Below are 26,027 nucleotides of genomic sequence, written 5' to 3' on the forward strand. Positions count from 1 at the left end.
GCTGCCGATGTCTCCGGTAAGTGGCCGAGGGCACAAGATCACGCCGAGAGGGGGGCCCCCCTCCCGCCGCAGATAAAAGTGATCTTCCCCACTTTCCTGTCTAGGCCATTATCTTTCAGCCCTGTCACATTTTGAATGACAATTGAGTGGTCATGCAACACTGTACCTATATAAAATTGTTATAATTTTTTTCACACAAATAGAGATTTCTTTTGGTGGTATTTAATCATCATAAGGTTTTTATTTTTTAATAAATAAACTAAATAGGACCAAATTGTTTTTTTTTTTTTTTAAACAACAAAAGAAATAAAAGGTCCATGCTGCTTACAGGTGAGCTCGCTCCAACAGCACGATCTCCTCACTGCAGGGTGTTCGCCCAGTCGCAGCTGAAGCTATAATGAAAGGAAAATCCGGATGGCTGCACACCAAACTAAGGTCCAAATGCTTTTATTTGCATAAAACCCAGCACAATTCATGTGTGAAACATGTCAGCCATTCCTCCCTTGCTTACACATATAGGGGGTTATTTACTAAAGGAAAATCCACTTTGCACTGCAAGTGCACTTGGACATAAAGTCGCTGTAAATTCGAGGGGGACATGCAGGGAAAATAAAAAACAGCATTTTAGCTTGCACATGATTGGATGATAAAATCAGCAGAGCTTCCCCTCATTTCAAATCTACCCCTTAGATTTAGAGCGACTGCACTTCCAAGTGCACTTTTAGTGCACTTTCAAGCGCACTTGCAGTGCAAAGTAGATTTGCCTTTCGTAAATATCCCCCATAGTGTTCTTCATGTTCTTCATTGCTTTATGCAAATAAAGGCATTTGGATCTCAGTTTCTCACGTTTCATTATTTTTCCTAGTTTGTTAAAAAAAATTGCAAACAGGTATTTTGGTCACTGATGGTATTCAATGCCACCTATCACTGATTGGCAGTGATAGGTGGCATTGATGGGCAGTGATAGGTGGCACTGATGGGCCTTGATGAGGTGGCACTGGCGGCCACTGATGAGGAGGCACTGAGAAGGCTGTACTTATAGGCAGCACTGATGGGCTTTGATAGGTGACACTGAAGGGCACTGATAGGGATCACTGATAGGTGGCACTGATTGGCAATGATAGGTGGCACTGATGGGCACTGATAGGCAGTACTGATGAGCACTGGTAAGCAGCGCTGATAGGTGGCACTGATAGGCACTGATTGGTACTACCGATGGGCACTGATTGGCAGCACTGGTGGGCACTGTTGGGACTGCACTGATAATCAGGACACATGATCAGCTGTTATTGAACACAGCTGATCACGTGGTAAAGGGCTGCTCTGATTGGTCCTTTACCTCAATCTGTGATCAACCGAGTCCGAAGGACTCAACGATTACAAAGCATGCCACCCGTGCACCGGTGTGCGGGCAGCGCAATCATGGGAGAACATCCATGTACACCTCCAGGCAAAGTAAGCCCACGGAAATCGGTTAATTATGCAAAAATCCAGTTTTTAAGTTTTGTTTTATCTTGTAGGAGGAAATGCAAAATGAACACAATGTACCTTGATCACTACGTGAACATTCACAACTTTGTAGTAAATAAATCTCATTCCCTGGTGATGACTGTGTGGTGCAAATGCATTGGGTGAAGTCTAGGCTTGTAGCATCATTTTGGTTTCTGCATACTGTGATTTACTCATTTACCTCATGTGAGTGGATTACCGAAATACATTTTTAGGATTTTACGATTTGCTGTGCTATGAGTTTTCCCTTTTTTCTGTCTTTACCTCATATGCCATAGGAATGAAGCCATAGCAGACCTGAGTAGCTGCTGGACATACTGTGGTTGGGTCACAATGAGGCACATTTGATCTCTATAAGTTGCGGTCTTTCCATCTATCTGCAGCCATATCAATACTGAATTACCGTTGGGGATATTGTGGCTTTATCACAGCAAAGTGTAATGGGTTTAATGAGATCTTTTTGTCTGGTAAGGAGTGTGTAAACACTGGTGTTATTCACTTGGAGAGCATTTATCATTTGGATTGATTCACAGTTCAATATTGTCTACTTTGGGACTTTTTGCACATTATTTCACATATATGGGCGTTTTATTGATTTTTTGATTGTTTCTATTCTGAATTATTTTCATATTTTTGCACTAATTTTATTAATAATACATTGTTGTTGCAACTATATTTGTACAAATAGCACCTTAAAGTGGCAGCACACCTATTTAGTGAATAGTAAATAATCCTCCCTGGGTAAATGTACCCATAAAAGATCCTTCTACTTGACCCGATTAACAGGTAGCTAAATTTATCAAAGGTTAAGAAACACACACATATACTCATATACATCTGGAAAGGTTGGAAAAGTTAGAAAAAGAATGGGCTTTCAAATTGTAAAGGGACTTTGTACTCCTAGGGCTCATTCATATAGACTCTAAAACACTGCATTTAAATGCGTACAGAATAAAGTTTTGTACTCATCTAAACATAGCACTATAGGAATCAATGGGGCTATACACAGCTGTGCCCACAAATTAAAATGTGAAATGTGTTTAGCAGCATACAAAAAAGTAGGACAAAGTTGCTTCCAGGGCCATATACTGTATATCTGCAGATTCTAAATATGTGCATGTGTAAAGTTATTCGAAGAACTGTATACACCTAATTATAAGTATTTTAGGCATATATTTTACACATGATCTTCTGCTAACTTGGTCAGTGAGTTCCATCCAAAAAATATGAAAATGCCAATGTTATAGAAAACCTTTACTGACAGAAGCTGTGATCCCACAACCAGATGTTCAATATCCCAACAGATATCAATCAACTACAAGAGCTTTTATCACCTGTATACAGTAGAGCGTGCACTACTCATGGTAGTTTTGGTGTAAAGAATTGATTCTTCAGCTTTAGTGCACTTGTATTAGCAGCTGCCATTTACAGCGTGTTCTGATTCAAGTTCAAAAACTTTGTTTTTATATATATATATATATATATATATATATATATATATATATATATATATATATATATATATATATGTATATATTATACGCAGGTGCAGATCAAAAAAATTTGAATATCATCAAAAAAGTTAATTTGTTTCAGTAATTCAATTCAAAAAGTAAAACTTATATATTTTATATAGATGAATAGCATAGAATAGCATTTCTTTTTTTTTATTTTGATGATTACGCCTTACAGATGGTGAAAACCCAAAATTCTGTATCTCACAAAATTAGAATATTGCATAAGGCCAGTAAAAAAAAGAACTTTTAATACAGATATGTTGGTTTACTAAGAATTATTTTCATGTATAGTATGATATGCACTATACCAATACTTGGTCAGGATTCCTTTTGCAGTAATTATTGGATCAATGTGGCGTGGCATGGAGACGATGAGCTTGTGCCACTGCTGAGGTGCTGTGGAAGCCCAGGATGCTTTGATAGTGGGTCTGCATTGTTGGGTCTGGTGTCTCTCATCTTCCTCTTGACAATACCCCACAGATTTTCTGTGGGGTTTAGGTCAAGCAAGTTTGCTAGCCAATCAAGCGCAGTGATACCATGATCATTAAACCAGGTATTGGTACTTCTGTCAGCAGGGCAGGACTTAGGGTGGTGGGGGCCCCTGGGCTTGAGTCACTTTTGGGCACTACCCTCTATACATTACTGTACCGGCTTATAACATACACCCCAAGTTTAGGAGGGAATTTTAAGGAACAAACTTTTAGGAGGGACGTTTAAGGAAAAAACTTACATTTAAATGTCCATCAATGCAGTCTTATCAGTGTCCATCTGCAGCCTTGCCCATCCATTTGCAGCCTTGTCCAGTGTCATTGCAGCCTTGTCAGTGTCATTTGCAGCCTTTTCATTGCAGTCTTGAAGATTAAAAATGGCGCCGCCGAGATACAGAGTCCTCTGTATCTCGGCGGCTTTTGGGTCCTCTTAGCGGCTCTTGGGTTCTCTCAGTGGCTCTTGGGTCCTCTCGGCAGCTCTAGGGTCCTCTTGGCAGCTCTCGGGTCCTCTGTGCAGTCCCGAGCGGAGCCTAGAGTAGCCGAGTGTACTCAGCTCGGCTCACAGTCATGCCCAGTCCCTGTGTTATGTCCATCATAGGGTGGGACTGGGCATGACTGTGAGCGGAGCCGAGCCGAGTACACTCTGCTATGTATCTCGGCGGGGCCCCCTATTTGCCAGGGCCCATTGGCTTGAGCCCAGTCAAGCCCAATGGTAAGTCCCGCGCTGTCTGTCAGTGTGGACAGGTGCCAAGTCCTGCTGGAAAATGAAATCAGCATCTCCATAAAGCAGGTCAGCAGAGGGAAGCATGAAGTGCTCTAGAGTTTCCTGGTAGAGGGCTGTGCTGACTTTGGACTTGATAAAACACAGTGGACCAACACCAGCAGATGACATGGCTCCCCGACTCATCCACTTACTGTGGAAACTTCACACTGGACCTCATGCAACTTGGATTCTGTGCCTCTCCACTCTTCCTCCAGACTCTGGGACCTTTCTACATGATATATAGATATATATATAGCTAGATAGATAGATCGATGGATAGATAGATAGATAGATAGATAGATAGATAGATAGATAGATAGATAGATAGATAGATAGATAGACAGTATATATATATATATATATATATATATATATATATTTACTTTATTTGCACACTAAACTTTATTTGTTCCACTTAACAAGTCAATAGAAATTCACTCTGTGTGTAACACATCTACTGTATATAAAATAATTTAAAAAATGAGTTTCACTTTTTGAATTGAATTACTAAAATAAAATAACCGTTTGATAAGATAATTTTTTTTGAGATGCACATATATATATATATATATATATATATATATATATATATATATATATATATATATATATATATATATATAATTTACAGGAACCTGGCACAAGAAAGAAAGGTAAACTAGACATTAAATCTTGTGTTATAATGCAATATTCATATTTTTACTGCACAATAGTTCCACTTAACCAGATACATTTATTTCCAGTTTATTTACCTGTGGGTAGCTGTCACTCCTAGGCAAAACAGAGATATCATAAGTGGCAGCAAAGTGGCTTTTGGCTTGTTGTATCTGACCATAGCGTTCTCTCTTTCTCCACTTAGCTCTGCGGTTTTGGAACCAAACCTGATAAAGATAAACAAAACTTCTCAGACTTGTGATAAATGTATTAACCACCAAATTATCCAATCACTCAATGGCAGCAATGACCTTTCTACAGCTACACCATAAGACAACAGGAATGTTTGCAAAAGTATATTTTCAAAACCTTTCAGATTGCTTGTGAGCTTGGCAGTTTTATCCCCCCCCCCCCCCCCCGACAACGTTCAGCTGAATGGCGCCTTGCAAAAATAAAACCATTTTAGATTTCTAGCAGAATAAATAGCTACAGGCAAAATAATGAAGAATTTTGATATTCTGATACTTGCTCTTCACTGTATGATACAAATTATGATATCAGGTTGTATTTTCATTAGGATAACTTTTTTTTTGTCTTCTTTAGTAGAACACTCTGTAATTAGTATGTATGGAGTCTGGAAAACAACAGTTGATATACTAACAAAGTAAATTTTGTTAACTTAGCAAACTGAATGTTCACTTGATCATGTGCGGGGGGGAGGGGGGGGGGGGGGAATAATACAACAGGACTGATGCTAACATGTTTGAGTATTTAAAGTGAACACAAGTGCACCAACATCTACTTTGCAAAGTGAACAGTTTCTACTCCCTTAGTACACTGTAAATCAACGTCATTGTCCTTGGCATCATGGCTGCAATCCCAGCCCTGGCTTCACTACAGGTGAGTCACTGCCCTGGAACAAGCATCCAACTAGTAAAGTCCTAAAAGTCTTAATTTCTAATTATCTTTAGTGTCCAAATGCAAAGAGCTCTGGACTCTGAAAACGCAAATAGGCACCCAACACTGTAAACTATTGAGCTACAGCAGCATGAATGTAAAAAAAAATCATATTTCTACATTGCTTCAAAATATTGTGACATTGTGATTTAGTTTTACATGTAACAGAACTGATTTTAATAAACAGCTGGATTTATATGATGATTATACATCATAACAATACACAACATCCTGTTTACATTGATCACTTGAAGCTTGAAAACCACAACCTCTAACGGTCAAAACAATGTCAGAGCTTTTTTAAATGATGCCACCCATAAAAGAAGGAGACTTTGGATTACGATACAAAATGTTGATCCAGCATGTTGTCTTCTTCATGTATGATCACCACAGTCCTTCCCAATTTTCTACATGAGTAGTTTCCAGACCACATGTTGTCGAATGGAACTAACATCAGATCTTGCTTTTGTGCCTTTTAGATTTATACTTTGACGTGTTCAACTGAAGTATCTACAGTGTCTGCTTAGATCACATTCTACATCACTGCAATGAGCTTTAGCATGTCAAGGGAAAAGTTTCTTGTTTCAATTGTTTCAAGATAGATCGTATAAATATATGACCAGTTAGACACTAGTGGGTGATCGTTTTTTAAAGTGCTGTTCCAAAAACATGGGATGTACACCAACCCACCAGTTGATGTATTACAGGTTTTTACATAGCGCCAGCAATTTACACAGCACTTTACATTCCCATTACATTCCCATTAGCCCCTGCCTTCAAGTAACATACAGCCCAAGGATTATACCAACATGCATGCACACACATTCTTGGGCCAGTTTTGGACAGGAACCAGTTAACCTACCAGCATGTCTTTGGAGTGGGAGAGGAAACCAGAGTACCCGGAGGTAACCCATACAAGCACAGGCAAAACACTCAAACTCTGGGGGGATAGTGTCCTGACTAGGATTCATATCGGGGACTCCAATGCTAGCCGCTACGCCACTGTGATTTCACTACATGTGAGAAAGTCCCACCCTAGCTATGTGAAACAGGAAGCATATAATCAAATGGGGATTTGCACTTTAAAAACACAGATTGGATGTTTTAACACAGTAAAAATGAATTGGTAAACAACCTCTTAATTCTCACCGGGATAGATGAATTCAGCGTTAACATTTGTAATGCAAACAAAATACCCTATAAAGCAGTTATAAGAAAACTGGAAAAGAAGACATTTTATTTACCACTTAAAGACCAGCCACCATCATTATACTGCAGCAGGCTGGCTCTCCTGTGCAAATCGCCGTAGGTGTACATTGGCCGATTTAAGAGCTATAGGGGGTGCACATGTGGCCAGCACCCATGATGTCTGCCAGCCATCACAATCATGCAACAGAGAGCCAGTTCTGACAGGGGAATAGAGAGAGATCTGCTGTTCCTAGTGATTAGGAACAGCGATGGCTCTCCTCCTCCAGTAATTCCCGTCCCCCCACAGCTAGAAACACCTCCCAGGGAACTTATTTAACCCATTGATCACCCCTTAGTGTTAACCCCTTCTTTGCCAGTGACATTTACAAAGTAATCAGTGCATTTTTATAGCACTGATCGCTGTATAAATGTCAATATCAATGGTCCAAAAATGTGTCAAAAGTGTCCGATCTGTCTGCCGCAATGTCACAGTCCTGCTAAAAAAAACAGATCCCCACCATTACTAGTAAAAGAATTTAAAATATATATAAAAATGTCATAAATCTATCCCCTATTTTGTAGACGCTATAACTTTTGCGTAAACCAATCAATATACGCTTATTGTGATTTTTTTTACCAAAAATATGTAGAAGAATACATATTGGCCTAAACTGATGAAGACATTTTCTTTGGGGATATTTATTACAGATTAAATGAAAAAATATAATTTGACGCACTTTTTTTGTTTTTAGCCCAAAAAATAAAAACCGCAGAGGTGATCAAATACCACCAAAAGAAAGCTCTATTTGTGGGAAAAAAGGATATAAATTTTGTTTGGGTACAACGTTGCACAACCACGCAATTGTCAGTTAAAACGACGCAGTGCCGTATCGCAAAATATGGTCTGGTCATTAAGGGGGCAAATCTTTCCAGTCCTTAAATGGTTAAGCTACATATTGATTTTACTTTTTCCTTATGGACAAATCTTTTGGTTATGGTTTCCCTAAAATAATGCAATTTTGGAACGCAGACTATTTGTACGATAAGTTCTCTCTACAAACCAGCAATAAATCTATAAGGTCAGGAAACATATAATTAAATTGAGATGCACTTTAAAAACACTGATTGGATGTTTGAATACAGGAAAAAATGTATTGGTAAACCACTTAATCCTCACCAATATGGATGAATTCAGCATTAAAATTTGTAGTGCAAACACAATGCCCTAAAAAGCAGTTATAGTTAGCAGTTAGCAGTTAAAGCAGTTAATGCCCTAAAAAGCAGTTATGGAAAATTCAACATTTTATGTAAGCTACATTTTGATTTTACTTCGAATTATCTATGATCATTTTAATGCCAAGTCAAATTTGAAATGGATTTACAGATATTTCCTTTGTGCCAACCGTACGTGGTTTTACCAAAGTAAGTATTATTGCATTTTAGTTAATCCACCCTTTCTGTGCCAACATAAATGCAGAAGAGCTTTAGTTTTAAGAAGCATAATGCATTCACTGCCTTAATATCATTTACTTAAAGGACAGCATCAACTCTGGCCTGGAAAACAAGATTTTGTTTCAAACTCATATGAGCAATTGGGTAAATTCTGCAATTATACAAGCAGTTTATACATGCAGTTTACATTGTTGTATTGAATCAACACATATTCACTGGGAAGGGTAAAGATCACTTAGAAATTAAAAACGAAAAAACTTTTACTTTTATTCTTACGAGAAATGCAATATGTGTAAATATAATATCAGCATATTAAACATGAAAACCATGCCTATGTACTTGTAAATTTTCTCTAAACGTAAATTTATGCAAAACACGCTCTACCTTATGGACAAATCTTTTCGCTATGGTTTCCCTAAAATAACACAATTTCAGAACGCAAACTATTTGTGCGATAAGTTCTTTTTACAAACCAGCAATAAATCTATAAGGTCAGCAGTATCAAAGAAAATAGATTGATAGCAAATGAAATTTTTATTAATAAAATGTGCTGTGTTTTTTGCACCTTGCTGTGCTACAGCAACTATGATGGTTTTTAATAATATCTTGGCAGTAAAAGTGACAGGAAACTTGAGAAGTACATTGTATAATACTGCAAGGCAAAAAGAATTTGGAAAATCTTAGATTTTTGCATGTTGGGGTGAATGACAAAGCTTTTAACTAAAGGCAACAGGTATTTTTTATAGCTTACAGTTTGTTTTATAATTGTTTGTTCAATTAAATTTTTTTAATAAAAATACTTTCCCTAGAAAATGTCAATTTATAGCTTATTTATGTCTTTAAAGCTCATTAATCAATTGGCAGACTGCAGAAGAGCAAAGAAGGTGTTTCTAGATGACACCCCCCAGGACTTTTACTTTTAGTAGCAGTGTTCCTCAACTCCAGTCCTCAAGGTGTCCCAAAAGGTCATGTTTTCAGGCCTTCCATTATTTTACACAGGTGATTTGATCACTTTCACTGCCTTAGTAATTACCACAGCCGTTTCATCTGAGGGAAATCCTGAAAACATTACCTGTTGGGGTGCTTTAAGGACTGAAGTTGAGAAACACTGGTCTACAGCCCCATGTGCCCTGATTAAATGTGTCTGGGCTCTGAGTTAGGGCATAGCCGGACATAGAAAAATATTCATTTCAGACCTAACCTTTGCTGACAGCTGACATGTTTACAGTACGTTCATTTCTTCGTTTAATGTCACATATAAGTGTTTGAAGCAGAACTCTGAACAAATATTACAACACTCTTATACGTTCATTTAAAACATAGTTAAATAGATTTTATTAAATCAGATAAATTAACAAATTGAAATTGTATAAAAAAGAAAAAGAAAAACATAAAACAAATTTTAAATTTTGGCTTCTATAACCGCCTTAAATCTGTACATTTCCAATGCAGTAGAATTCAGACTGGGATGCTAATCACTGAATTACAAATATCAGAAATGTAGATAGTTCAAGAGTGTGTACTGTCGTTTTAACTGTGTAGTAACATTTTCATATTTTTTCAAATGCTTTTATTTTTTGCCAAACAATGAATATGTATGATCCTGAGTATATTAATAAACTTTTCATAAAATGCCATTCTACAAGTTAATATCCAGTTGTAATAGGGATAATACGGGATGTGTACTGAGTTACTTGCACACTATCCAATGTCCAAAGTCATGATAAATTGAAAAAATATGAATGTTTATTACTCTAACTGGATGTTTGAAGTAAACATAGCGTCTCAAAATTTAATAATAACCATATAATAATACTAATATATCTCCCTTTAGTTACTTGCTCTCTGTGTTTACATACACTATCACATTTTTATCCATCATTTTTTTTTAACTCTATTTTCAATGTTAATATTTTATCACTCTTTTTCTTACAGGCACGTGGGGGTTTCACATCTTATCCTTACTGAGTACACTGAATTATCTGCATTCCTTAAAATTAATCCAATAGGAATTATGCCTTGTACACACGGTCGGACATTCCGACCACAAAATCTGTTGGATTTTTTCAGATGGTATTTGTCCGAAACTGGTGTTGCATACACACGGTCGGACAAAGTTGTCGGGAAATCCGATCGTTTGGAATGTGGTGAAGTTTTTTGAGTACAACGGGATTACGTAGAGGCTAGTAGCCAATAGCTTTGGTCTCGTAATTTGGTCTGAGCATGCGTGGCACTTTGTCGGTCGGAATTCTCGGAAAAAGACCAGATTTTTTTGACAGAAAAATTTAGATCCTACTCTTAAATTTTTTCAGTCGGAATTTCCGACGGAAAAAGCTCGATAGAGCCCACACACAATCAGATTTTCCAACAATATAATCCGATCTGACCTTTTCTGTCGGAATTTCCGACCGTGTGTACAGGGCATTAGTCTTTAAGGAATAAGGATAAACTAACATTCAAACCATTGGTCTGTATTTGAAGGGATAGATAGAGTAATTTAAGTTGCAAACCCGCAGAATATTAAAAGCAAATGCTCAGGTTCACTGACAAATGTTTAGTAAATTGCCTGTATAAAAGTTAGATTGAACAAATCTAATAATAGATAAACTAATGCAAAGAAGTGGGAGTTGAAGTTGCAGCATTATATGATGTAGATAAGAGTGAGCAACACAAAAAAAAAATTAAAATTTAAAGCTAAAATATATAAAAATGCTGACTATTTATAAACAGTAGGTGAATTCATACACATTTGCCAGCTTGGATTTGTTTATTCCCATTAAAATATTGCTGGATTTATCAAATTTACCAGCCTGTGATATTGTTGTTTTCGTCTTCTGCAACCCCAGCCTGCACATTTATGGGAAATTCGTAGTTGGTGGTGAATAGGTAGTAAGGTGTAATAAGTGTGAGTAGTAATAAGAAGTTTGAGGTGTCTAATACGGAGTTCTACTTAGTACAGAGCAGAATATTTTCAAATGGGTGATTCTTATGCCTTTCAGCACTTTATAATACATATAATAAATGCATGCATAATGCATATACAATGCATATTACTGAGCCCAACATTTAATATAAAAAATAAAAAACTTTCTGAAATAGGTTAGTGTTTCTGTGAATAGTAACTGAAGATTATTGCGTATTCTGCTAATGTATAGTAAAATTTGAGTTACTATGACATTCAACCCTTTGGTGTCTTTCATTTTAAAACTAGGTACCTTTGCAGAAAGCTGCATATTGGTTTCCTGGACCTCAAGCTTTTCACACTGGTCTGTGACTGGACACAAAAGAGAATGATTCGCCAATGGCATGTGCCGTTGTGTTACATTGTAAAGATGCAGAGTGTGAAAATATGTTCCTTTTCTAAAGCCTTCTCTATATTCAGCCACTCTAGTATAATGGTGCATTGAATAAACAATGAGTAGGACAACTGTTCCATTTGATTTAGTGACATAATTTAAATTTTTTGTGGTTACATCAAGCTTTTTAAAAAAAATATGTTGATAACACTTGCATTTTTAAGGCATGATTGCCGGAGATGTACACATCAGGAAGTTGGAAATAGACTTTATGCTGAAGGCCATATGTATATAAATGACTGAAATTTAGTTTTCATGGCCTTTCACCCTTATTCCACAACACAGAACAATTTGCCACATATGTGGGATTTATATAAATGTACATTTTCCATTCTTAAAAGACCAGCTGATACTGGTATTATTGTTTAGGACGTGGCACAAATACATTTGTTCTCATATTTTTTTTAAATACTACCTTTTGCAGTGTTTTCTCTTTGTTTGTGATTTCCAGGCATTAAAGGTAGCATTACGTGTTATTTTAAAAATGAAAACATTATATTAGTTTTACTTTCATATGGTTACAGTAGCAAAAACTGAGTATATCTCCATTAATGTTATTCCAATTCCTTCTCGTTTAGGACAGAATAAAATAGCTACTTGTGTGTAACAGAATTTAATTCCATCTGAGATTCAGCAACAATTTTAATTTAGCTATTTTCCTGTGAATTCTGAGGAAGTGAGCCCTGCGGTGGCTGGCTGCAGTCACTATGTGGCTATTCAGGTGTCAACCACTGAGGAGTAAGGTAGGCAGTCTCATGTGACACACACCACAAACCTCCTTAAAAAAAACACACACAACAAACTCTACTATTTCTCAGTTCTCAGAAAGAAAGAAAGACATTCTTTTGTTTTTCCAAGCACACAGATTATGAGAATGTATTTTTGCACTGCTCCACAGAAGAGCTGCATATCTAAAGTTAAAGAGGATCTTCAGTCACCCCCCCCCCCAAAAAAAAAAAGTTCCGCTTTAAGGCATTGACTTATTGAGGTTAAAGGAGCTGGAAATGTCCCCTAAGAAAAGAGCGAAAACTTACATTCAGTTATCCAATCAGGTGTAGATGAAACAAATACAGAGGAAATAGATTTTCACATGATTCTACAATTAAAGTGCTTACCTTAATGCATTCTCTGCATTAAGGTAAAAAACTTCTCATTACATCTAATGCCTCCTCATCCCCCCACCCCCCATTTTACTTACCTGAGCCCAATCTCCGTTCAACGCAGTACCCATCTGCAACAGTTCTCTCTCTGCTCACAGAGGCAGCAGCAGGAGCTGTGATTCACACACAGCCTGACTTCGGAACGAGTCCACATATGTGCCACCATAGAAAGCAATTTTTTATGGTGGCATATTGAGAAGAGGAGGAGCCCAGAGCGCCGGCAGGGGACTCAAGAAGATGAGGTATGGTGTTGCTCTGTGCAAAACCATTGTACAAAGCATGTAACTATACCATGTTTATTATTTTAATTTTTTTTAAAGTGAGCTTTACAAATCTTTACAGTAAATTATCTCTCTTTTTTTATAGTTGACAATCTTGATTACTTTAGTATTTCAGAATCAAACTCTATATAAAACAACACCTTAGAAAGAGAGAGGTCTTATTTAAAAAATAAATGCAATGATTGAATTACTTAGTAAAATACTTTTCTACTTTGTGTTGCATTATTGCGTATAATGCTAACTTGTGTTAATATCTATGTTGCAGTGTCAATCATCTTGAATGACCCCCCCAACTTGTAAAAAAACATGTAAAGTAAGAAAAAACACACACCTTTGTTATAGCACATTGCAGTGTGCAAATGTAAAGGCAAAAGGATAGTCACTTTGCAAGAAAACTTTTCCTATACATTAGTGAATTCACTTTGCAACAATAACCCCAAGGACAAGCTGGTAGGTTAATTGGCTTCTGTCCAAAATTGGCCTTAGTATATAGAATGGGGACCTTGGATTCGGCTCCTTGAGGGTAGGGACCAATGTGAGTGTGCAATGTACAGGGATAGGGGCAATTGTAGACACACACTTAGGTTGAACTGGATGGACTGGTGTATTTATTCTACCTTACTAACTATGTAACCCAGTTATGTCCAAGGGAAATAAAACATTATTTTTGCTTGTATATAATTCGATAATGGGAGTTAACAGAGCTTAAACTCATTCACTATGCTAAGGGGCAATTCCCTTGTAAAGTATAAATTCTTCTGCAAAGTAAACAGCCTCTTTGCTGTTAGTAAATCTACCCATCTGTGTGTCGTATTGTCATAAATAGTGCAGGTGCACTGTTTTTTGTGCATTAGGAGCCTCTTTGAAATAACTGGGCTGCTCTAACTGCATGTGACTAAAGTGACTCAAAAGTGTGAATCGGTTGCAATACACTGTAAAAGAACACGCAACTGCAGTAACCAATAGAAACCAACTGGATTTCAATATACTAAGTTGATCTCAATTAAGAAATGATAACTGACTGGTTGTTATGGGTTAATGTACATCGTTCTTTTATTGTTTTCCAAAAAAAAGCCTGATTTTGTAATATTTTCTGTCCAGGTTCTATGTTTCAGTCATACTAGCAGAGCCTATCATGTGTTTCGTGGTATAACACAATTTCAAAAGCCTACTTGACATGGCTCGAGCTGTCATAACCTGCATCACACTAAGCAAATAGGAACCAGATTTCTTACATTTAAAAATCTGTTTTATTAGTATGATGTATTTACTTGTTGCAACTATTAATCTAGAAGCATTGCTGTTTAAAGAGTTTGTAGAAAATAACTCAATTAAGTTCAAAGCCTTAACTGCAAACTCTAATGAAAAATTCCCCCCTTAAGGTACACATTGCACCGTGTGGTAAAGTGTAATTTCATGTGGGCCATTTTCAGCCTCAGCTCTCATAGCTGCGCTGCACAATCGTTCCCAGTGGAAAGGAGGCCGCTTAACAAAATCCTACCTTCAAACAGGTTCATAAACAGATTTACTGCTACCAAGAGACAATAAATATGGCACTGGTGAAATATATGCCTAGGAATAAAAGAAAGGAAAATATCGGCTTGGTAAATGTATTCATCATGTCTGTGGGTGGAAAAAATATTTCCTGCGCTCTCCCCAGGGGACAGCAAGAACATGCTAGGAGAATTTAGTAATGAGACTCTTTCACTGGGGGGAAGAAAGTACCTTGACAATCTCCTTTAAATGGGTGCCAATTACTACGCTGATGTGAAGCAGGAAAAGCAACCAGTGAGATAAATTAGCTTCAGGTTTAGTTTCTGTGCATGTAGCAGAGGGTACAATTAAATGTAATGATATAGGGTACAAGACAAAGTCATTTGTGAATGCAGCTCAGCCTGCTACAGGTACTGGAAGTGGCTTTAATAGAGATGACCCGACTTTTATAAAAACTGCTACCAAGTGCAAACCATCTGATTCAAATCTGGTGACTGCTCTAACATTAAACTTCAGTGAACAAAATAGATATGTTCAATTCTACATCCACATGTCTAGAGGTTGCTAATGCTACTTTTCTTTTAAGCCACCTGCCCATGCAACAGAAAACAACTAGTGGTTATTCGTATCAAAGCACAAAGATATCTGCAGAGGAAAAATAAGTAAAAGAGCAGCAAAATGCAGTAACCCAAAGCAAGCAAACAGAATTGAAGGACCATTATAGCCAAAAAAAAAAAAATATATATGATATCTACATATATTTATATATTAATATATTTATTTATATTATTTAAATGATTTGAACCTTTTTACCAAAAGAAAAAAACTGTTATCTGGAGTTAGGACTTAAATTGTTTCTCTCTTCCTTAAAGTATATTTCAAAGTACATGTCCATCTAAGCCTACACTGCTCCACAACATGAAATATAATACTCCTATTGAAAGAATAAAAATGTAATAAAGTTAGCACATACACTTATAGCAGCCAGAATCACAATATCCAGTCTTTGAAAATACTCTGAGGTTCCGAACGTATCCAAGGTTATTGCTAGACTGAATATGCAGGCGCAATATGAACTAATGTTGCCATATAAAAACTTCTCTACAACTAATTAAAAAAAAAAAATGGCAAGCATGGATAGACCACCATAGAGCATCTAATTATCTAAAAAAATTGAACTTGTAACTCACTTATTACCTTTCTCAAACTATAGCTAAGTAGAAAATGCATCATCTTCTATAATGAAAATAACAACAGGTTGACTGGTATATGCCTACAGTATTATCCGAACCGGGGTGGGCATGACCTGCCAACTTGAATTTGATAGATATTAAGATAAGATATTCATATTCGGATAACATATGTTAATAAAGAAATATGTTTTGTGTAAATGATTGTCTTGAACAATTGTTCTTTTTGTTAAAAACAATTAATAAATAAAGAGTTTTAAAAAAAAGTTATGTTAGGCAGAGGACTGAAAAAAAAATTGTTAAATGTAATTTTTTATTGTGCCCATAGCTCCACCATAACCATTGAATGGCTTGAATTGTATAAGATTTCTGCTGAATTGGCCAAAAATTGAGCCATGGGTGGCCCTGTTTTCACCACCTACCCTGACAATCTTGAATTGAACATTCGATGGAAAATTGTCAAAGGAACAGTCACTGTATCCTATCACATGTTGTGACTGTTTAGCTATTCAAACAGCTGCAGACGCTATAGCTGTCTAAAAACTAAAGCCGACAGGGAGGATTCTACCAAGGATGAATCTACTAGATTTCTTTCATTAGGCTCATGGGCTGAACTAGAGAAATCTATGTGTGTACGACTCGCCTTTGGAAGGTTAAAAACATTTTGTACACCAAATTTTAACTTTACAAAATATGACTAATGAGGGTGTGGACATATCTACTTTGTTCTACAGATAGTGATAGCCATTATGTCATTTAAAAAGTGTCAATATGTACCTCTGCATAGAAAATATATAATATGTATTTACTGGCCTTTTACTGCTAAGCTGGCCATATTTTCAGTCAATGTCATTCACTTTATATCCATTGGATATTGCATCACATATAATTGAAAATAATCACCAGAATCTAAGCAATGTACTACCCATGAGGTTGATCAACCACCAGAAGTCAATTTATTGTTTAATTTAGACTGGGCAATAATTTATGCATTATTGTTTTTTTACATGATAATTATACAGCTATTATAATTTTACAGCTTCAATACGGATTATTACTGAATTAAACAGAAAAATGTAATAAAATATTGCGATTACATTGAAATCGAAAATACTCTTTTTGCCAGGTGCGAGGCAATTTAAATGAATCTCATTACAGTCAATGAGCATTACCACGCTACATCTTTGATTGATTTATGATTTCAACAAAAAGGGAATCAACATTTTGATTGCTCTATCAGAATGTTGCACGTATGGCCAGCTTAACAGAATCAGAGGCATACATTTTAAAACTTATTTATAACTGACTACGCACGCAAGTGATATTAAAGTTTTATATGCAGTAGTTGCTAACAAACAAAATCACATGTTTACTTGATATTTTTCTTAAGCACGTCAAACGTGAGATATGCCTACCAGAGTTCCCAGGTCTACCCAACAGCCTTGATCATTTTAAAGTTATATGATAGTGTGAATTTCCATAAGCAACAATCAATCACAAGAGAACTGTCTGTGATATTTATTGTATTTGCAATTACATACTTTTTTCAAGCTTTTGGGGTGTACTTCCTTCTTCAAGGTCCAAGCAATAGTAATTAGAGTACACCCCAAAAGCTTGTCCTGAAAAATGGTATGTTAGTGCAAATAAAAAAGTATCACGGACAGTACTCAATTGTTTCTGTCACAAGTGCACCAATACGGCTATAATCACTTCAAGCAATTTCCATAACAAATTTAACAAACGTCTAGAGAGCTGGAGCAACACCTCTCTCATGGCTTTGAGGAGGTGAAGACATTAAGCTATGGGTTCAAAGAGCGCAACATCAACAGAAAACTATATTCAAAAATGCAACAGGGCATGTATTCATAACCCGGAAAAAGTAAGGCATTAAGGCCACTGAGGACCTCTTCATCAAATAGTAGTGGTCTTCGGTGGCCTCAAAACGTTGCTTTTCATGGGTGACAGATACATGTCCTGTTTGCATTCCTGATAACAGTCTGCTGGTGATATTGCATTCTTTGGACTTTTACAGTGACTCTGGTCTCCGTCTGGTCACCATAGCACACACTGTATGGTTGATTGTAGTAAGGATTGTGCTAGATTCTCTGCACTTATAAACTAGTGAGGTTTCCCATTCAGCCCTTCAGCAACAGCAACCCAAAACTGAAATCATTCATAAATAAAGGAGAACAAATACTAAAGCTGCCTAATGCTTATGAAGGGCACACTTTACCCATCACTCATCAAAGTGCCTTTCATCGGAGCTGTCTTCTGCAGCACGAAAAACATTTAGACCATTTTTAGTAATCTTCTCCCTGGAATGTTCAGTTTTGTACATTCATGTAAACGCATCTCCAGCTGCTGGGGAACTACAAGTATCAGCATGTCCTTTCACTGATAGCACCCTTGGTTGCCCTGCTTTTGTCTATACATAAATGTAAGCAGTGTTTTTCCTGACAGTATTTTATCCCAGTTTAACAAAGACATTCCTTTGAGATGACTGAACAATTCCAGAATCTATAATATGAAAACACACTACATCATCAATCTATTGCATCTAAAAATACATTCCACATGTGGGATTCTCTGCTGAGACTACATAGAAAGCCAGTTCAAGCCCTACAGCTTTGTACTGGAAGACTTCTGTGCTGGTCCTGCTGCAGCCTTTCAAACTGCACAATACAATAAAGAGAACATAAAACAGTACCCTGTGTAGTGTGCACTGGACAGACAAGACCAAGCTAGCACCACGCTCTGACGTAAATCAAATGGCTTTCCGCTATGAGTACGTCAGTTAAACACACATAATTTCTTCTTAAAGAAACAAAAACTGCAATACCTAACAATAAAGAGATGATTTAAAGGACCACAAACACCTTTTATATTCTGATCATATGAATAATGATGGGATTATTTATAATAATTTATTTTCTTAACCATTTGCTGACCAGCTCACGCAGATATACTGCGGCAAGTTGGCAGCGTTGTGTGAAACACTGTACCTGTACAGCGGCTCGAGCAGGCGCAGTTGTGGGCATGCACCGCCGCCAGCATTTTCCCGCTCCCACTGCACGCTCCCGCACTCGATGTCCACCGTCAACCCGCGATCGCCTAGTACAGAGGAGGAATGGGGATCTGCCAGTGTAAACAAGGCAGATCCCCGTTCTGACAGGGGACATGTCAGAGATCATACAGTTAGAACACACCCAGGGAACATATTTAACCCCTTTATATCTCCCTAGTGTTAACCCCTTCCCTGCCAGTGTCATTTTTACATTGATCGGTGCATTTTTATAACACTGATCAATGTCATAATGTCACTGGTCACTGGTCCCCAAAAAGTGTCATTTGGGGTCAGATTTGTCCGCCACAATGTCACAGTCCCACTATAATTTCCAGATCACCGCCATTAGTAATAGTAAAAACATTAAAAAATAAATAAAAGTCCCTAAAGCTATCCCATAGTTTGTAGACAGGATAACTTTTGCGCAAACCAATCAATATACGCCTATTGCGTTGTTTTTACCAAAAATATTTAGAATATATATTGGCCTAAACTGATGAAAAAACATGTTTTTTTTATATATTGTTTTGATAGGTATTATAGCATAAAGTTAAAAAAAATGTATTTCAAAATTGTTACTCTTTGTTCATAATGCAAAAAATAAAAGCTGCAGAGGTGATCAAATGCCACCAAAAGAAAGCCTTATTTGTGGTACAGCATTGCACAACTGCATAATTGTCAGTTAAAGCGACACATTGCTGTATCCCAAAAAATGGCCTGGTCATTAAGGGGCAAATCCTTCCAGGGCTAAAGTAGTTATGCAGCCCATAGATGAGTCAGTTTTATCGTTCAACCAGCGGACCAGATTTCCCCCCATCCACACATTCAAGGTAGATGAGGGAATCCACCCTGCTTAGTTATTGTATTCTGACGGTGGGGAGACTTCCATCAGAATACATTGATCAGCGTTGCAGGCTATAGCCGGTGGCACTGATGGAGCGAGGGAAATTAGACAGGACGGTTGTAATGAAATCAATTAGTAGATCGACTTCTGTACAACCACAGTGCCCATACATGGATCAAAATCCAGCCAGTTCCTGCTGAACCAGATGTATTTTGGTTCCTGTATGGCTGGCTTTATTTCACATGCCTTTGTTTATATGTAACTTACATTTACATATTTACGTAAGCAAAGCTGACCAGAATAAGTGACAATGACAGCGGTGGGGACAAACTAATTCTGCCAGGGGAGCTCCAGCAGTTCCAGCTACGATTAATTAAGATATAAACCATGAGGATAAAAAGTGGCCAGTATAAGCACCTCCTACCACCCCGGTAAATTAGTAAATAACTTGTATATAAATGTAAAGAAAAATTATAAACAATCAGATGTGAAATAGAACGTTTTAATTAATTTGCACAAACTGTTGGCGTAATATAAACCCTGTATAAAAATAATAATAATAATAATAATAATATACGGAATGCTGTTATTACATATTCTACCTTACACAGTCATTATAATAATTTTAAATATTATAAAAAGAACATTATTAAATATTAATAATTATAAATATTCTTCACAATAGTGGTACTCTAAGGGAATATGTTGTTTTGTTTTTTTTCCCTTAGTCCAGCAAACAAATTAGAAAAATAAGCTGGTCCATCATATCCACATTTATATGAAGACCAAGCTGTCTAGCAAATGTGACAGTGATCAACTACAGTATAACACTAACAGGGGTTCTTCAGCAGCTGCAGAAAAAGTATTTTTGTTTTTTAATATGAAATAAAAGGTGACCACTGGCCATGTTATAGCTTGTTCCAACCCCCTGGCAATGTCATTTTGATGGACATTCCAGTTTGCATGAACATGTAGCGAAAAAAATATATAAATAATGTAAAATTTAAAAAAAAAAAAAAACAGTACTGAACACTAATTATTATTATACAGGATTTATATAGCACCAGCAGTTTGTGCAGCACTTTACAATGTTAGGGCAGACAGTACACTTACAATACAATTGAATACAGGAGGATCAGAGGGCCCTGCTCTTTAGAGCTAGAGCTTACAATCTACTAGGATAGTGAACACTAATATTACATACATTAACTGGGTAATTCATTGGAATCTGCTTTGTGATAGTGTTCCTTTAAGAAAGCAAAACCAATAGGTCAGTTTGTTTTTTCACCTTTTTTCCACTCTTGGCGGAATTTTTATTCCACTTTGCTGGGCAAGCATAGCATAGCAAGCATAAAAAGGCCTACTTTTGCAAACCACCCTAGATGTTTGATTATATATTGTTGTACATTGTTGAATTGTATATTGTATACTATGTATTTGTAATTTATGTATTATATATAGTTGATGTTTAATTGTGTATATTATTAAAGGATATCAGATCTCAGTAAAATCTTAGGAGCTGATTTATTAAGAAGTGGTATTAACACCTATCTGTTTTTATTGTAAATACCCAATTAAGTTAAACTTGTTTTTTTGTTTTTATTATTTTAATTTCGATGACGCTATTTGGGTATACTGTACAGTGTGTACTGGTGCCTAATTTACTAAATCAGCCCATTATTTGGCTTCAAGTTACAGGAATGTGTTACTACAAATAGAGCTGGATTAATATATTATATATAGAGATAGTTAGATTTCTAAGTAGCTGAAAAGAGGTGTCTCTCCCTCAGCAAAGAGCAATGTGGAAATGTTAACATTAGCCTGGTCTAAAATGGAAAAATCCAGTTTTACCTTTCTATCAACACAAACACAATCTGTAGGAAGTGATACAAATGTATCACATGTAACTTTTCTAATATTGATGTTGATATAGGATTTCAGCATGTCATGTGTGAGCATTCATTTCAGTTATCAAATCACATGAAAGGAAAATCCCTGTTCAGTTATTTCATCTGCACCTACTACATATTTATACACAATTACAAAATGTCACATAACTCGTTAGAATGAATAAAACTGACATCTATGCATTGCTGGTATATAACTTTTTATATAAATGAAAAATAAAATGCTACAAACCTCTGATTTACATTTTAAAACAAACTTATGGGCATTTTTTATTTTTTTTTGTAAAGGATTCTATAAAAGAATATTAAATGTCACTAAACTCTGATTTTCATATGGAGAATTAAACTAAGACTTCTGTGCAGTTCAGTTATAGGACTTTCTATTTATATATGCATACTACAATCTATTATATATATATATATATATATATATATATATATATATATATATATATATATATATATATATATATCATTATTATTATTATTATTATTCAGGATTTATAGCACCAACAGTTTGCGCAGCGCTTTACAACATGAGGGCAGACATTACAATTACTTTAGAATTTGGTACAAGAGGAATCTGAGGGCCCTGCTCCTTAGAGCTTACAATCTAAAAATATATAGTATTATTATTATACAGGATTTATATAGCGCCAACAGTTTGCACAGTGCTTTACAACATGAGGGCAGACAGTACACTTACAATACAAATCAATACAGGAGGGATCAGAGGGCCCTGCTCCTTAGTATATTATATAAAATAATTAAATAGACTTCTGTGCAGTTCTGGCATAGGATTTTATATTTCTGCAGTATATTAATACTAAAATGTTATCAAACCCTAATTTTCTTGTAAAGGATTAAAGCAGACTTCTGTACAGTTCAGGTATAGGACTTTCTATTTATATAGGAATACTTAAATGTCACTAAATTCTATTAAAGAGACTTGTGAGAAGTTCTGGTATAAGACTTTATATTGTTATATGAATATTAAAATGTCACAAAACTCTGATTCCCATGTGAGAGTTTATACAGACCTGTGTGCAGTTCTGGTATAGGATTTTATATTTATATATGAATATTAAACTGTCACAAAACCCTGATTTTGCATGTACAGGATTATATAAGATTTCTGTACAGTTCAGGTGTAGGACTTTCTATTTAAATATGAATACTAAGATGTCACTACTACTTAAATAGACTTCTGTGCAGTTCTGGTATAGGACTTTTGATATTTATATATGAATATTAAAATGTCACCAAACTCTGATTCCCATTAAAGCAGACTTTTGTACAGTTCAGGTATAGGACTTTATATATATCTATATATCTATTTATATATATCTATATATATATATATATATATATATATATATATAGAGAGAGAGAGAGAGAGAGAGAGAGAGAGAGAGAGAGAGAGAGAGAGAGAGAGAGATAGATAGATAGATAGATAGATAGATAGATAGATAGATAGATAGATAGATAGATAGATAGATAGAGATATATATATATAGAGAGAGAGAGAGAAATGCTAAGATGTCACTAAGCTCTATTAAATACTCATGTGCAGTTCTGGTAAAGGACTTTCTATTTATATATGAATATTAAAATGTCACAAAATTCTGATTGCCATGTGAAGGAATAAAGCAAAGCAGACTTCTGTACAGTTCAGGTATAGGACTTTCTATTTATATAGGAATACTAAGGTGTCACTAAACTATATTAAATAGACTTGTGTGCAGTTCTGGTATAGGACTTTAAATAGGAATTCTAAAATGTCACCAAACTCAGATTTTTATGTAGAGGATTAAAGCAGACTTGTGTGGAGTTCTGGAATTGAATTTTATACTTCTATATGAATACTAACATGTCATCAAACTCTGATTTCCAAGTGAAGGATTAAACAGACCTGTGTGCAGTTGTGCTATAGGACTTTATGACCAGCGGAGTAATAAATTTCCATCGTATGGAGCTGCTGGAGTCAACAAGCTGCTTGTCTTTAGCATTTGCCTCAGCTCTCTGTTTTATCTTTAATGGTCATTATTTTCAAGGCAAATGGGGAACGAACTCTAACCACATGTTCCACCTCATGGCCTTTAATATAAAATTAAAACCAGGAAAACGTCGTCAGTGAAATCCCCCATTACAGCCAGTTGCTGCCTATTGCAGTGATGGGAGATTAGAGAAGTGTCATGTTTATGGCTGTGTATTAATGTGGATGCCTTGTCAGCCCCAGCACTGGACCAGACTGCAACCCTGTATCCTTCTATTACTCTGCCACATCTATCCTCAGCACCTCTATACACCTCTATATACTTCTACACACCCATATACACCTCTATAAACCTCTATACACTTCTGTACACCCATATACACCTCTATAAATCCACATACACCTCTATACGCCCATATACACCTCTATACACCCATATATACCTCTATATATCTCTATACACTTATATACACCCATATACACCTCTATACACCCATATATACCTCTATATATCTCTATATACACCTCTATAAACCCATATACACCTCTATACACTTCTATACACCCTTATACACCTTTATACACCTATATACACCTCTATTTACCTCTATACACCCATATATACCTCTATACACCTATATACACCGCTATACACCCATATATACCTCTATACAACCATATACACCCCTATACACCTCTATACATCTATATACACCTCTATACACCCATATACACCTCTAAACATGTCTATACATCCATATACACCTCTATACATCCACATACACTTAGATATACCTCTATACACCGCTATACACCTGTACACATCTATATACAGCTCTATACACCTCTAAACATATCTATACATCCATATACACCTCTATACACCTCTATATACCCATATACACCTCAAAACACATCTATATACCCCTATACACCCATATACACCTCTATACACCCATGTACACCTCTATACACCCATATACACCTCTACACATCTATATACACCTCTATACACCCATATATACTATATAACTCTACACATCTATATACACCTCTATACATCCATATACACCTCTATACACCCATATACACTTCTATACACCCTATACACCTCTATACCAATGGTCATCAACCCTGTCCTCAAGGCCCACTAACAGACCAGGTTTTATGTATTACCTTGGGGAGATGCAGACTAGAATACTGCAAACACTGAGCAGTAAAGGATATATCACCTGTGATGTATTTCTGTTATATCTTGCAAACCTGACCTTAGTGGGCCCTGAGGACAGGGTTGATGACCACTGCTCTATACACCCATATACACCTCTATACACCCATATACACCTCTATACATCCATATACACCTCTATACACCCATAAACACCTCTATACGCCTCTATACATCCAAATACACCTCTATACACCCATATACACCTCTATACACAGGACACAATACTGCCTACCTACATCTCACTTCACTGACACCTTCTGATCTGTATGGAGATCTGATTACACACAGCACACAATCATATCCTCCATTACACCCTGCTGAGGCTAGCTTATATTGTTCGCATAGATAATGCTACAGTCAGTAATATATCAAATTAAATTGATTAGTTGTGTGTGAGCACTGGTGTAGGCTCAGTGCACACTTGCTTTAACATTGTTGCTTCTACAGGAGATTTGTGTGCTGCTGTAGAAGAAGTTTCCTGTTATCCTGTGTGTCCATGCACATTAGGACGATTACTGGCAGATTTTAGGCTCAGGCAGGAAAAAAAAAACTTACTGGTTTGCGTTTCTAATTGGAGCTTTCTGGCAGAAAAAAATGCAAAGCTCTCCTAAACTTGCCTAAACTGATAGCGTTGTTTTTTTAAGTCCAATGTGCATCCATATGCAGCAGGCAGCAAAAATGTTGCTTAGTGTATATAGCATATGCATCAATCATTTACCATGGGTGATAGATTCTGCTTCAGTGTACAAAGATAGCCTATTACATTATTATCACTATTATTATTATAAATGCTGTTGCTGTTATTAAGACTACTATTATTATTATCATTATTAGTATTATGTATATTAGTAGTAGTAGTAGTAGTAGTATAGTGGTAGTAGCAATAAATAATTACTGTCATGTTAATTTCGTGTAATATAAGCGTTCTTAAAACACACAGAACTCAGTTATTATATTTATTAAATTATAAACGAGT

At 36.2% G+C, this 26,027-nt stretch overlaps 1 protein-coding gene across 1 annotated transcript in view; it reads right to left on the reverse strand.

The window, feature by feature from the left end:
• The window catches only part of ALX1 (ALX homeobox 1), a 38,883-nt gene that overhangs the window by 7,094 nt on the left and 5,762 nt on the right, over positions 1-26,027 (reverse strand). Inside the window, exon 3 of the mRNA XM_077471830.1 lies at positions 5,030-5,158. Within this exon, the coding sequence (XP_077327956.1) occupies positions 5,030-5,158 (129 nt within the window). The remainder of the gene's footprint in view (positions 1-5,029; positions 5,159-26,027) is intronic.

The sequence above is a fragment of the Lithobates pipiens genome, unplaced genomic scaffold (genome assembly GCF_037356315.1).
Source record: "Lithobates pipiens isolate NorthernLeopardFrog02 unplaced genomic scaffold, aLitPip1_a1.2 Scaffold_8, whole genome shotgun sequence".
Classification (NCBI taxonomy): Eukaryota; Metazoa; Chordata; class Amphibia; order Anura; family Ranidae; genus Lithobates; species Lithobates pipiens.